At 46.6% G+C, this 15209-nt stretch overlaps 1 protein-coding gene across 1 annotated transcript; it reads right to left on the bottom strand.

Annotated features, from left to right (window-relative positions):
* Positions 1-4127: 4127 nt before the first annotated feature.
* AURKC (aurora kinase C) lies at positions 4128-9009 on the bottom strand. Its single transcript, XM_054463258.2, has 7 exons — positions 8382-9009; positions 7895-7940; positions 7458-7649; positions 7000-7138; positions 6074-6222; positions 4623-4797; positions 4128-4428 (listed from the first exon to the last, which is right to left on the bottom strand). The coding sequence occupies exons 1-7, from the start codon at positions 8437-8439 to the stop codon at positions 4258-4260; spliced, it is 930 nt and encodes a 309-aa protein (XP_054319233.1). The 5' UTR covers positions 8440-9009; the 3' UTR covers positions 4128-4257.
* Positions 9010-15209: the final 6200 nt, after the last annotated feature.

Genomic DNA, 15209 nt, shown 5'->3' with positions numbered 1-15209 from the left:
TATAAATTGTATATATAATTATATATAATTTTAATATAATTATATATATTGTATATATAATTATATATATAATTTTTATATAATTATATATAAATTGTATACATAATTATATATATAATTTTTATATAATATATATATAAATTGTATATATAAAAATAAGCGAGACCTTGTCTCAAAAAAATATGTATGAGACAGGGTCTCGCTTTGTTGCTCAGGCCATAGGGCAGTGGTGCGATCACAGCTCACTGCAGCCTCAAACTCCAGGGTTCAAGTGATCCTCGCAACTCAGCCACCCAAGTAGCTGGGACTGCAAGCACGCACCACCACGCCCAGCAAATTTGTTTTTTTTTGTGTTGTTTTGTAGTTTTTGTAGTCAGAGTTTCACCATGCTGTCCAGGCTGGTCTTGAACTCCTGGGCTCAAGTGATCCACTCACCTTGGCCTCCCAAAGTGCTGGGATTACAGGCATGAGCCACTGCATCCAGCCTGCTCAAAAAAATTTTTTAATTAGCTGAGCATCGTGGCGCACCCTTGTAATTCCAGTTACTCAGGAGGCTGAGGTGGGAGGACCTCTTCAGCCCAGGAGGTCGAGGCTGCAATGACCTGTAATCGCACCACTGCACTCCAGTCTGGGCAATAGAGCAAGACCCTGTCCGGCTGGGACACGTTGCAAATGCACTGTCTCTCTTGGGCCTTCTTTGCCAAGCTCTGTCTTCACATGATCCAGCAACTTTTGCTTTAGGTATTGGCTGAGAGCCCTGGTAGAGTGGATTTGACATTCCTTGACGTGGGGAGTCTTAGACTGAGGGAGCTGATGACTCCAACTTTAAGCATGATCAGTTTGAAATATCTGTATGACCACAAAGTGTCTGTGTCACAGCAGTTCAATCTCTGACTGAATATTGAGAGAGAAGTTGTGCCTGGACATAAAAATTTGGAAGTTTTTGGCAAACACTGTTATTTCAAGTTATGATACTGGACAAGACCATGAAAAAAAATGAGCATAGATGGAGAAAGGAATGGAAACAGGTGAACATTGTTAAACAAAAATTACAGGAGGCCACTGTTTTGGAGCTCCTGCAGTAGGCCTCACTGACCAAACCAAAATGGCGTCTCTCACACTAAATGTCATCTAATCAAACTGAAGTTTTAACGAAGCAGACAGATCCTAGTTTTTCCTAAAAGCAGATTTCAGTCTACCTGAATCAGTGAAATTAGGAAGTCCCCTCTGCTTTAACCCTTAGAAAAAAAGTAATCTGTTAACCAATCAGCTTTTTTTTCTATTGTTCTATTTTATTGTTCCCACCTTACAAAACCCACTGTTCTGCCATTGCCCAGTGGGAGCTCTAATTTCTATTGTGTAGAACAGAGATTGCCCCAATTCATGAATCACAAACAAAAGTCAATTAGATCTAAAACTAAATTTGTTGTAATTTTGGCCTTTTGACAACCCCGAACTAACTGGTTGCAAACAAGAAAGCAACAAAGTCATGTTAGGGTCATAACAATCTTTTAAGAATTATATTATACAGGCTGAGCGCAGTGGCTCACAGCTGTAATCCCGACACTTTGGGAGGTTGAGGCGGGTGGATCACCTGAGGTCAGGTGTTTGAGACCAGCCTGGCCAACATGGTGAAACCCCGTCTCTACTAAAAATACAAAAATTAGCTGGGCATGGTGGCGGGTGCCTGTAATCCCAGCTACTTGGGAGGCTGAGGCAGGAGAATCACTTGAATCTGGGAGGGGGAGACGGCAGTCGGCCGAGATCGGGCCAGAGAGCAAGACTCCATCTCAAAAAAAAAAAAAAAATTATATTATACAAAACCTTAGTAGTCTCCATTGGTGACTGTTTTTTTTCTTCTCATGACTATGAAGGTTAGAGAATAAAATCCAGCTTTCAATGATTTGACAATACATATGGTTATGAAAATGGAAACAGGGTGTGCAGAAAATGCCCTCCAGAGATTTAAAAGTGGAGAAAGTATCATGACAGGATGTTAACTGGGTGGAAATGTAGATGGAATCAATTTCCTAGAAGGTATTATTTGTAAAATGAGATTATTGAGAAATGTTGCTTAATTGGCGTGCAAGCTGTTAACACTGTTATTCATCATTGACAATACTATTTTGCCCAATTTGGAAGAGAGTAATAATTCTCCTTTTCACATGTGTATGACCCTTAGGGTTAAATTAGTTTTCACTTTGGATGCAGAACAGATATTAAAGTTAGTATATTTATATTCCATCATGGAATGTCTGGAATCAGTGCAGCTGAGGAAAGCTATGTAGATATTGGTGACAATTTTGTTTTTTGAGACAGTCTCACTCTGTTGCCCAGGCCGGAGTACAGTGGCGCAATGTCGGCTCACCGTAACCTCCACCTCCCAGGTTCAAGTGATTCTCGTGACTCAGCCTCGCGAGTAGCTGGGATTACAGACACGAGCCACCATGGCCAGCTAATTTTCGTATTTTTCAGTCAAGACAGGTTTTTACCATGTTGGTCAGGCTGGTCTCGAACTCCCGACCTCAAATGTTTATCTGCCTGCCTCAGCCTCCCAAATTGCTGGGATTGCAGGTGTGAGCCGTTACGCCCGGCCTGGGGACACTTTAAAATCCCTCATGTAAAGCATGTCAGAGTTTTCATTATTTAAACATACATCATCTGGCGATCAGTGCTGAGGCCCTAGTGATTTTTCTATCCTTACCTGCCAAAAATGTGCCCAGTGATGTGTTTATCCAGCACCTAAAATGTGTAAGAGTTTATATGTATGAACCAGTTAATTTATTAGGAATTGCCAACTGTTTGAAATGTTAATTCAGGAAAACTGATAGGATGCAGCAAAGCATATAGAGGTAAGCACTGCATCTCCTCATGCAGGTAAAAGAAAGAAAAAACAAAAAAGAGAGGTAAATACTGAAAGTGCAGGTTAAAAACCATGAACCAATGTCTTGGAGTATTTAACTTATAGATCTGCAATAGCGGGAGCTGTTCATCTGAGTGAAGTGGCTGAATTATTTATGCTTACGTAGTGGGTCTGGTCATAACAGAAATCATGCCTGCAACTGCTGGATATTTCACAATGAGGAGACTTTGTAGACTATAATGATAGGAGTAACATTAACAAGGCAAACTCCATATAAAGTGCTTAACAACTAAAGTTAGGAGAAATACTGGTGTAACTGATTGCATTGATCAAAAAACATTTGAGCTTACAGCTGAGGAGTCTAGATGCTTACTGTGGTAGTCAGTTTATAATGGGTGCAGGGAACAGCTGCCACATGAAACTGTCACAGAAGGTTACAGAAGGCTGGAAGGCCACTCCCCAAATTGCAGCATGCAGTAATTTCAAAAGAGGTGATGTTATATTTATTATGAGGAATGACTTATTCTAATGTAATCAGAGTATGACACAACAGAGGTGCTAGTGTATTCATTGGAGAATTGGGTTGTACTGATGTGCAGTGAAACATTTTATTTCTGAGACAGCAGCATATTGATGTCCATAAAAAGAGAGAGGACCTTTGGGTTGATGACAGTCCTGTTTTACAAATGGCATACTCCTGAAAACATGGAGAATAGTAAGTTGGATCAAGGAGCCACTGTGATAGGTGGCAGGTTATGTACCCTCAGGGCATTTATCTGCAGAAAGTAGACAAGAGTTTTCTTTCATTTCTTTTTTTTGAGACGGTGTCTCACTCTGTCTCCCATGCTGGACTCCGATGGCACAATCTCAGCTCACTGTAGCCTCTACCTCCCAGGTTCAAGCAATTCTCATGTCTCAGCCTCACGAGTAGCTGGGATTATAGGTGCCTGCCACAACGCCCAGCTAATTTTTGTATTTTTAGAAGAGACAGGGCTTTACCATGTTGGCCAGGCTGGCCTCGAACTCCTGAACTCAAGTGTTCCGCCTGCCTTGGCCTTCCAAAGTGCTGGAATTACAGGCGTGAGCCACCGTGCCTGACCTGAAAGTAGGCAAGAGTTTTCAAGAAGAATGAAGTCACCATCTCCAGAGGTGGAAGGTGGGGGTAGTAGGGAGAACAACCTTGGGCAGCTCTCATGGGAAAGAGCTCCCACAAGAAATAAAGATTCTACCCAGTCACATAATAATTCACACAACTATGAAGAGCTGGTACGAAATGATTCAGCTTTTATTAATTAGCATCTTACATCTTAAAAGAGAAAAAAATAAAGACAAATAAGGTGGCAGAGCCGGGAGAGCTCCCTGAACACACACAAAGGAACAGAGGCAGACAGGGCTCAGGAAGCCATCTGAGCACAGGGAGGCAGCACCCTTCGGGAATGGGCCTGAACCCAGGGGTGCTTCAGGATCTGGGCCAGGGGCAGTCGCTCCAAGGGCTGGTATCTGAGAAGCTTGGAAATCAAGTCCTGGGCCCCCAGAGGCATTGATAGCGGAAACCTCACATCTACCTGATGAGGCCGGGAAAGAAGAAAGAGAAGTCTGGTTAATTTCTTTGGCCAATGTCCTCCCTCTTCTTTGAGCCTTGTTAAGGCGCTGTTCTGGACCACAGCAGACAACCCTGTGTGTGTGTGCCCCAGTTCCCACGGCCCAGCAGCCATCACTGACCAGCTCCCCCATGAATGCCCAAAGGTGACTGTCCCACCTTGAGGATGCGTCTGTAAGTCTCACTGTGGGAGGCACTCTCAAAGGGTGGATATCCCACCAGTAGCTCATAGCAGAGCACTCCAATGCACCACAAATCCACCTTTTCATCATATGTTCTCCCCTCAATCATTTCTGGGGGCAAGTAGTCCAGTGTCCCACACATTGTCTTCCTCCTAGAGGAAGGCAGAAAAGGGAGTAAGTACTAAGCAGAGGCCCAGGATGAAGGAAATTCTCCTTCCCCAGCTTTCATTGAGATGTGGAGACCCTAGGACACCCTGGAAAGTCCCTCCCAAGGACAGGAGTTTGGAGAGACAAATTTTTAATATGGATCAAGGTTCGGAGAAGTACTGGGACCTACTATTAATAAATCCATATTTTGGAATTATTCATACAGTGATTTAGCTCATGCTCCAGAATGTCTTCACAAGAATATTCTCAGCATTAAGAAAGATCTAGAACAAACTGATGGTGTATCGAGAGCCAAGTAAATAAATTATGATAAGAAAATTTCTGTATGAAAATTATTCACACAGAAAAATGCACTCCTTTGGAATTGTGGAGCAATGACTTTATTTACATGCAAACTTACTGGTATAGTTATATATTAACAAAGATCACAAAATAAAAGGTTTGATTGGACCACATTATTTAAATCTACAAATACCTATCAAGTATATGTGTTTGAAAACAGCAGCATTGGCCAGGTGTCGTGGCTCATGCCTATAATCCCAGCACTTTGGGAGGCCGAGGCAGGCACATTACCTGAGGCCAGGAGTTGGAGACCAGCCTGACCAACATGGTGAAACCCGTCTTTACTAAAAACGCAAAATCAGCCAGGTGTGATGGCCCATGCCTGTAATCCCAGCTACTTGGGAGGCTGAGGCAGGAGAATCGCTTGAACCTGGGAGGTGGAGGTTGCAGTAAGCCGAGATGACACCATTGCAATCTAGCCTGGGCAACAAGAGCAAAACTCCGTCTCAAAAAATAAAAGAAAAGAAAAAGGCAGTAGTTCAGCCAGGCATGGTGGTTGACGCCTGTAATCCCAGCACTTTGGGAGGCCAAGGTGGGCAGATCACCTGAGGTCAGAAGTTCGAGACTAGCCTGGCCAACATAGCAAAACCCTGTCTCTACTAAAAATACAAAAATTAGCCGGGTGTGGTGGCACATGCCTGTTATCCCAGCTACTTGGGAGACTGAGGCAGTAGAACTGCTTTAACCTGGGAGGCCGAGATTGTGCCCCTGCACTCCAGCCTAGGTGAAAGAGTGAGACTCCGTCTCAAAAAAAAAAAAAAAAAAAAAAAACCAGAAAAAAAGAAAAGAAAAAGGCAGTATTCCAATAGAAACCCCAAGTTCGTATCTAGGTTTTACACATGGTTACATGAAATACATTAAATTGGGTCATTCCTAACTGGTACTCAGAATTCACCCTACCACCACCACCTGACCTACCTCAGGGAGGGGGTGTGCACAGACCAGCCAAAATCTGCAATCTTCACCTCACCCCTGAACCCCAGCAGCAGGTTCTCTGGCTTAATATCTCTGTGAATCACTTTCTTGTCATGGCAGTAGGTCAGGGCATCTGCCAACTCCTCTATTATCTGTGGGTGCAAAGAAAAGTCACCCTGGAAGTGAAGCCTGCCACAATTTCCGTCTGAGGTGGAACACTTATCATGAATTGTATGATTACAGTGGAATCTTTCTGGTCCAGCAACTCCATTTCCTTCTTTTTAAATTGCACCAGTTACTGATGTGTGGGGTGTGGATTTCCTCTCCTTTTTATGTGGTCTTATAGGATGGATGGTAACATGGACACAGATCCTCTCTGTTGTCCTAGCACAGCAAGTAGCCAGACACAGAACCTACACTGAGCCACTCAGATGATCTCTCACAGGACTTGAGGCCCGAGGAAGTGAAACAGAAACAGGAGGAAAGATGGAAGACCACTCACCCTGACAGAGCAAGCTGATTGGACCATTGCTGCTGGGAAAATCACTGCTGTGGTTCCCTTTCCGGAACCCTCTAGAAATCTCTTTGTACCTATCTCTAAGCCAGTTCTAGCTATTTATTCAGTGAACTCCTTCAGAGCCTTTCAATGTGTTTCTTTACATAAGGCAGTGGAGTTAGATTCTGTTGCTTACAACCAAATCCAAACCTATACACAGTACTTATTAATATTCTGGAGATACAATGAGGTTAATTAGGATATCCAAGGATAAAGCTGTAGAACATATGTGCCATTATATTAAATTTACACAATAAAATTCAGAAGTAAACTTTTCAAAAGGCAATCCGGACCCTCCTGACAGCCACAAACAGAGCTCCCACCAGCCCACAATAAACTCAGAGACCCCAGAGCCTCCAGTCCCCCACCTCACCGTGGCTGTGCGCTGTTCATCTAATTTCTCGCTTTTTTGCAGCTCCTTGTAGAGCTCACCCCTTGGAGCATATTCCAGAATCAGGTACACGCGGCGTGCATCATGGAAATAGTTATACAGGCGCAGGATATTGGGGTGTCTGAAGGATTAATGTTGGAAGAGTCAGATTTCTCCCTGAGGCCTATCATATGATGCCACCGTCACTGCCTGGTCACACAAGTGGCAAATTATGCTGGGACCAGAATAACAACAGCCCTATCTGGGAGCGAGTGAGGGGAGAACAGAGAACAGGAACCAGGATTCAAGTGTCTGACCCAGGGTAGGAGATAGTGTAAATGGAATGAACTGCAGAGAAAAGTCTTCAAGGTAGAAGTGAAGGGTTTACTTGGGGTTAGTATTTGGGGAAAATGCTGGGCTCAGACGTCAAAGATGAAAGAGGAAGCAGAGACTGTCCTTACTGTAGATGCGCCTGGATCTCAATTTCCCGGCGCAGCTGGTGCTCCAGTCCTTCCTTCTCTATCTGCGACTTGAAGAGAACCTTGAGGGCCACAATGAAATGGCTTTCCTTGAGCCGAGCGAGGTACACATTCCCAAATTTCCCCTTGCCCAGGGGACGCCCGATTTCAAAGTCATCAATTGTGAGGCGCCGCCTGACAGGAGAGGAAGAAAAGAGCCTCCGCTTGGGAGGTAGGGTAGGTGGAGGAAAAGTCAAGGACGCCAATGCTCCCCTTCCTCTTTCACTGTATCCTTCCTCTGCCGCTTTCCCTTCTCACACAGGCCCAGCCCTATCAGTAGTTCTCGTTCCCAGGAGCCAGCATCCCACACACCCAGTCTGTCCTTCATCCCCACGTCCCACCTTCCTTCCTTTTCCAGATACCAAACCCAAGGGACTCACATGGCTGGGCTGCTGGGCTGCTGGGCTGTTTGGCTTGCTGTAGCCACTGAAAGAGAGGAGGAGGGAGACAGGAAGGGAGAGGGGAGGGAAGGAGAAGGGGAGGGGAGAGAAAGAGAGGGGAGGAGAACAGTAGAGAAGGGAATAGGGCGCGAGAGGTGAGGGGAAAAAGGGGAGGAGAGAGAGAGGGAAGGGGAAGGCAGGGGAAGGGAAGGCGGGGGAGGGAGAGGTAAGGGGAAGAAGAAAGAGTAAGGTAAGGGAGGGGGGAGGGGGAGGTGAAGAAGAGGCAGAGAGAAAGGAAGGGGAGGGGAGAGTAGCGGAGGGAGAGGTGAGAGAAAGAATGGGAGGGAAGGGAGGGAGTGGGGAGAAAAGGAGAGGGTTGGGGAGGAGGAGAGGGAGGGGAGATGTCAACAGATGTGTCTTCTGTGCACCCGACCCCTGCCCCAGTCCCCAGCCTTCCCCGCGTCCTTTCTCTGGCGCTGGCTCTCACACTCTTCGCCTGCAGGTTGAGCTTTGCCCAGCTGCACCACAGCTCTGGGGGAGCTCATGGGGAGAAGAGGTGAGGGCGCGGACGCCTTCCTGAACCCTCTGGATGGCTGTTCCCGTTCACAGGGTCCTGAAAGCGGTTGGGGGTCACTTTCTGGCCGAGGCGCTTCCAATCCTGCTCTCCTGCAGCCTCACTAAGGTCTCACAGCCACACAGGCTTCGGGATCCACGGCGTCGTGAAGAGCCGTGGCTGCGCGGCCTTCTTTTATACCCGGCACCGCCTGCTCAGAGAGGTACTTCCTGGCTGGCTCCTATTGGCTGAAATTCCTGACGCCATCGGAAGTGCGCCCAATAGAAAAGACAGAAATGGGAGCCTCAGTCCAGGGTTCCCGGGTTGGGGCGGAACTGGAGTGCTGCGGTCCGGACTGGGCACTGAAAGCGAGAGCCAGGGGTGAGGCCCAAGAAGGAAGGAGACAGAGGGTGCGGTGATGGCCGTTGTGGGAATGAACAACGCATACACCCACGGGGTGCGCATGCATCAACTAGGAGAGAGCCGCGATGCACGTGGGAATGAACAGACGCCCACTCCTCACGTGCTGGAGCCTCGTGCAGCCCGTGACCCTAAACCACTTCGTGCCTCGTGCAGCCGGTGACCCCAAAACCACCTTGTTTCAAGGTCATGTCCGATTCAGGCCACTCTTCAGGGTCACCGTGATGGGGCTCCCTGAAGCCTGTGGCTGTGCCTGCTCACAGCCAGGACGCCACAAGCCCAGCTCACTTACCCCTCTCCTCCCACTCGCCAAATATTTGTTGGACCCTGTAATCAGTTTGTGGTTTTGGCCTCAGATCGTAAAATCAGCCCCCACGTATTTGTTTAGCAAACACGTAAGTTTCAAAAACATTTAAAATTGAATTCTTTTAGACAGGGAACATATCTTGCAGAAATATAATTGAAGGCCTGGCGTGATGGCTCATGCCTGTAATCCCAGCACTTTGGGAGGCCGAGGCAGGCGGATCACTTGAGATCAGGAGTTGGAGACCAGCCTGGCTAACAGGGCGAAACCCCGTTTCTACTACAAAAATTAGCCGGGTGTGGTGGCGCATGCCTGTAATCCCACCTACTCGAGAGGCTGAGGCAAGAGAATCGCTTGAACCCGGGAGGCGGAGGTTGCAGTGAGCCAAGATCATGCCACTGCACTCCAGCCTGGGTGACAGAAGGAGAACCAGACTCTGTCTCAAAACAAAAACAAAAACAAAAAAGCTCGTCTCAAAATGTTTGGGGAGACCTATTTGAGTAATAAAACTCTGGTCTCTCATTTAGCTGGATTGATGTGAATTAAACCCTTTATTGCAATTATCCTGTCTTGATAAGTTGACTCTATCTGGGGAGAAGGGAAAATAATGAACCCATTAGGTGGTTACAATAGGTGGATCAGGGTAATGGCGCTTAGCTCAGGCCAACCATTCCTTTCTCAGAGGCTTTCCCAAACCTGTCTTTGTTTGTTTGTTTATTGAGATGGAGTCTTGCTCTGTCACCCAGGCTGGAGTGCAGTGGGTCGAACTCAGCTCATGCAATCTCCGCCTCCTAGGTTCAAAGATTTCTCCTGCCTCAGCCTCCTGAGTAGCTGGGATTACAGGCACCTGCCACCATGCCCGGCTAATTTTTGTATTTTTAGTAGAGACAGGGTTTCACCATGTTGGCCAGGCTGGTCTCGAACTCCTGACCTCAGGTGATCCGCTCGCCTCGGCTTTCCAAAATACTGGGATTACAGGTGTGAGCCACTGTGCCCAGCTCCAAACCTGTCAATTTAAAACAGCCCCCACTACAACGTCATCCTGTTCTGTTTTCCCTTAGGTCACTCATAACCATGTGAAAGTGCTGTTTTATATATGTGTATATTGCTAATTTAATGAGTATCGATTTAGTGCCTATCTTGCAACAGGCACTGCTCTAAAAACTCGGATATGTACATAGCAAAATAATTATGCATTCCTGTACTTCAGGATTTTTTTTTTTTTTTTTTTTTGAGATGCAGTTTCGCTCTGTCGCCCAGGCTGGAGTGCAGTGGTGCGATCTCGGCTCACTGCAATCTCTGCCTCCCAGGTTCAACCAATTCTCCTGCCTCAGACTCCCAAGTAGCTGGGACTACAGGTGCACACCACCACGCCCGGCTAATTTTGGTATTTTTAGTAGAGACAGGGTTTCACCATTTTGGCCAGGCTGGTCTCAAACTCCTGACCACAGATGATCTACCCACCTCAGTCTCCCAAATTGCTGGGATTACAGGCGTGAGCCACTGTCCCTGGCCCTCGGGGACCTTTTAATTCCAACAATCAGTAACTCAAAAAGAAAAACCACAACCACAAAAGTAAACAATATAGAAGGTTAGAAGGAGGTAGAGTGGTTGGGAAACGTCTAAAAGACAGTTATATCTGAGCATGAACTTGGAGGAATGGAGCATCTGAGGTAACAGGGTCTCACAGAGAGAGCACCTAAGACAAGAGAATGAAAGCAGGAGGATCCTGTCGTGTTTGGGGAAGTGCAACAAGGTTAGTATGGCTGCAACTGAAGATGAACTGAATCAGAGATAGATGGACGTGAATTCTGTAGTGTCCTGGAGGCCACAGTAAGGAGGTCATATTTTTATTTTTAGTTTTGAGACAGAGTCTCACTCTGCCACCCAGGCTGGAGTGCAGTGACACCATCATGGCCCACTACAGCCTCGAACTCCCAGGCTTAAGCAATTCTTCCACCTAAGCCTACCAAGTAGCTGGGACCACAGGTGCATGCCACCACATCCAGCCAATTTTTAAAAATTTATTCTTCGTAAAGATGGGGTCTCACTATATTGCCCAGGCTGGTCTTGAACTCCTGGGCTCAAGCAGTCCTGCCTCAGCCTCCCAAAGTGCTGGGATTACAGGGGTGAGCCACTGCGCCTGGCCCAAGGATGTTGTAATAGGCTCCCTGTGTATTCTAGAATATACCTGGGATTGTATTTAATCAGGCAGGGTGTGACACTCAGATACAGAAGTGATTGTTATGGAGAAAGTTTATAGTAAGAGATCCCTAGAAACAGGAGGCAGAGCACACCACGCGGGTGGAAGCACCAGAGCAGGTTAGAAAGCAGCAGCAGAGGAGAAAGCAAGGCCCAGAGCCTGCATTGTGTTTTCCACCGGAAAGGCAAGGCAAGGCAGGGCAGGGGCAGCATAAACAGAATAGGATTTGCTACTGTGAATAATGTTGGCAGGTTTTAGGACACAGGCACTGTCCGCAGCTGTCTGATATCTGACCCTAGAGTGAATTAGGGCCAACTTCAGGAAGACAACCTCTTGGGGTATCTTGCCTGGTAAGATGTTTATGTCGAAAACCATAGGTAGGTTCTGCTGCACGTTTGACCAGATAATTTATGCTAACAATATGATTCATGGTGGATGCTGCATGCCTGAGGCCCTGGGCCATGCTATATGTTTGTTTTCTGCAAGGGTTGTAGACTGGATATTTATGGTTATTCATGTGGGTTCTGCATTCCTACCTGAATGACCCTTAATGAAAACTCTAGACATCAAGGCCTGGGTGAGCTTCCCTGGCTGGCAATGCTGTGAATGTGTTGCACACAACTCTGCTGGGAGAATTCAGTGTGCCCTTGTGCAACTGCACTGGGAGGGAACACCTGCTAAGTTTGTGCCTGGGCTGGACACAGTGGCTTGCACCTGTAATCCCAGCACTTTGGGGGGCCAAGGCGGGTGGATCACTTGAAGTCAGGAGTTCCGGACCGGCCTAGCCAACATGGTGAAACCCCATCTCTGCTAAAAACACCAAAATCAGCCAGTGTGGTGGCACGTGCCTGTAATCCCAGCTACTCGGGAGGCTGAGGCAGAGGATCACCTGAACCTGGGAGGCAGAGGTTGCAGTGAGCTGAGATTGTGCTATTGCACTCCAGCCTGGGCGACACAGCGAGACTCCATCTCAAAAAAAAAGAAAAAAAAGAAAAAAAATTGTGCCTGGTTTCTCACAGATTTCCTCCTATGTGCCTTTTACCTTTGGTGATCTTGGTCTCTATTCTTTTGTGGTAATAAACTGTAACCATGAGTACAACAGCTTTTCTGAGTGGTGTGTGACTTTCTTTTCTGAATTTTGACTTTCAGGCAAATCATCGAGCCTGAGGAGGTACTGGGGAGAGAATGTCACATAACCTAAAATGTCAAAAATGATTAAGGCTCATTCACCTAACAAATATCTGAACACATACTATTGACTAGAAACTATGCACATGGAAAAAATTAGGAGAAAATCTAGATCAAGGTCTGTGCTTTTTTGAAGCTGGAAATTGAGTTCAGGAGACAGTCATTATTCAATAACCAAACAAATCAATAGATAATCATGAAAGAATGGGTATGAGCTAGCTGGGTGCTCTAGTGGGCTTCTGTGAAGGTGTGCTCTCTGGGACGAAATGAAGGATACACATTTGCTAACTGGGCAAAGCAGGTGGTGGAAGCTCCATCTCAAGTGGGAAAAGGAAAGGGAAGCATGGAGTGAAAGGAGAGCAGTAAGACTTGTATGAGATGAGGGCTGGGGAAATACGTTTTAGGGTGTGTTCAGTAAAGTAGGTAGCTGAACCCAAGAGTGCAGATGAGGCCTGGGGAGAGACCAGTAAGAGAAAAAAGAGGCCTGGGACAAAGCCTTAGAAATTTCAACGCCAGTCAGGCACGGTGGCTCATGCCTGTAAGCTCAGCCCTTTGGGAGGCCGAGGCAGGCGGATCATCTGAGGTCAGGAGTTAAAGACCAGCCTGGCCAACATGGTGAAACCCTGTCTCTACAAAAATACAAAAATTAGCCGGGCATAATGGCAGGTGCCTGTAATGCCAGCTACTCAGGGGGCAGAGGCAGGAGAATCACTTGAACCTGGGAGGTGGAGGACGCAGTGAGCCGAGATCATGCCATTGCACTTCAGCCCGGAGACAGAGCAAGACTCTGTTTCAAACAGAAAAAAAAAAAAGAAAGAAATTTCAACACCAAATGGCTGGATACACGTGGATGCACCAACATGAAAGGGGAAAAGGAGTGAGGGGGTACAGGGGAGAAAACCAGAAGCATAACCTTACAGAATCCAAGAGTACATCTGGAGAAAGGAGTGGACAACAACAGTTTCAAGTCCTGTCCATAGCCCAGAAAAGACAAGGACTTAGGATTCGTAAACAGGGAGCCACTGCTGACCTTCACCAGAGTGGTAAAAAGCGTGGTGCTGTAGCCGGGGAGTTTACATGGAGAGGGGAGGTGCGGGACGTGGAGAGAAATAACACAAGGAAGAAGTAATGGGAGCATGATACGAGCCCCAAGAGGCTCCTCCATTAGAGGAAGAGAGTGAGGAAAAGACAAAAAACTCAAAGCTAGAGAAGCCCATACAGACATAGGGACATATGGAAGATCAGACTGGTGATGTCTGATACTCAAGAAGTGTGAGGATAATTCAGAAAGGGTTTGAAAATGACAAAAGAACATGCAGATGAAGACCAGGCATGGTGGCTCATGCCTGTAACCCCAGCACTTTGGGAGGCCAGGGGAGGAGGATTGCTTGAGCCCAGGAGTTTGAAACCAGCCTGGGCAACACAGGGAGACCCCCATGTCTACAAAAAATTTAAAAATTAGCTGGGCATAGTAATGTGCACCTGTAGTCTCAGATACTTGGGAGGCTGAGCCTGCAGTGAGCCATGATCAGAAGACCCTATTTTTTTTCGTTTTTTTGTTTTTTGAGACGGAGTTTCATTGTTGCCCAGGCTGGAGTGCAATGGCGCAATCTTGGTTCACCACAGCCTCTACCTCCCGGGTTCAAGCATTTCTCCTGCCTCAGCCTCCTGAGTAGCTGGGATTACAGGCATGCACCACCACACTCGGCTAAATTTTTGTATTTTTAGTAGAGACGGGGTTTCTCCATGTTGGCCAGGCTGGTCTCAAACTCCTAATCTCAAGTGATCCACCCGCCTCGACCTCCCAAAGTGCTGGGATTACAGGTGTGAGCCACCATGCCCGGCCTAAGACCCTATGTCAAACACACACACACACAGCAAAAAACATGCAGATAGAAAATAGGATTGCAGGTGGCTGAAATGACATGTATGCCAAAAGTCAAGAAACTGAGATGAAAAAAGATTACCGTCACTGCTGAAGCCTAATTTCAAAGATCAAGAGACACACTTTGAACATATGTGAGTTCTTATACCTGAGAGCCAGGACATGGAACTAGGAAGAACAAGAGTACAGAGATGTTGAAAGACCACACAGCTACAAATGGCTAAAGGCTTAAGAAAGGACGGAGGATGCCCATGAAAGGGAGGATAATCAAGAAAACACCATGTGGTGGGGCCGGGAGATGGCATTCTTCCTTCAAACTTGGAAACATTGAGAAGTGGCCCGGGGACAATGATATCTGAAGGCGTTGTGTATTTGGGGCCCTCAATTAGTTGTGCTTGAGCTTTCTTGATTGTCGGGCTATGAGAAGGGCATCAGGAGCTACCTTCCTAAAAACCCCAAACCCTCAGATCGTTGAGATTTTGCTAACACAGTGGTCCCTCAAACGCCTGGGCCCTACCAATGCATCTGGAGAGCCCCTCTTTGGCATTGACCCCCTCCTCCATCCATGGCTGTCCACTGAGTTCCAACCTAAGTATCACATTTGGCTTGATGCACTGACACAGTTCTTTGGAAATGACATAGAAATGGCTGATTTGCTTTGCTAAATTCTTGAAATTCATGAGTGCTTTCAGGTAGGTTTGTTAAAATGTAGATTTTATTATTTAGCGTTGATGATGCCAACAGATCAGGAGACTGCCACTG

The sequence above is a fragment of the Pongo pygmaeus genome, chromosome 20 (assembly GCF_028885625.2).
Source record: "Pongo pygmaeus isolate AG05252 chromosome 20, NHGRI_mPonPyg2-v2.0_pri, whole genome shotgun sequence".
In the NCBI taxonomy this organism is placed as follows: Eukaryota; Metazoa; Chordata; class Mammalia; order Primates; family Hominidae; genus Pongo; species Pongo pygmaeus.
This window is presented reverse-complemented; position numbering and strand designations above follow the sequence as displayed.

What these genes read in the sequence shown, in the direction of transcription:
- AURKC (XM_054463258.2), bottom strand. Translation starts at nt 8,439, where the DNA reads ATGAGCTCCCCCAGAGCTGTGGTGCAGCTGGGCAAAGCTCAACCTGCA. An exon ending in CAGCCCAGCAGCCCAGCCAT is followed by an intron (nt 7,650 to 7,894) that starts GTGAGTCCCTTG and finishes CTCTCCTGTCAG; the next exon opens with GCGGCGCCTCACAATTGATG. An exon ending in GTGCACACCCCCTCCCTGAG is followed by an intron (nt 4,798 to 6,073) that starts GTAGGTCAGGTG and finishes GCCTTCCTCTAG; the next exon opens with GAGGAAGACAATGTGTGGGA.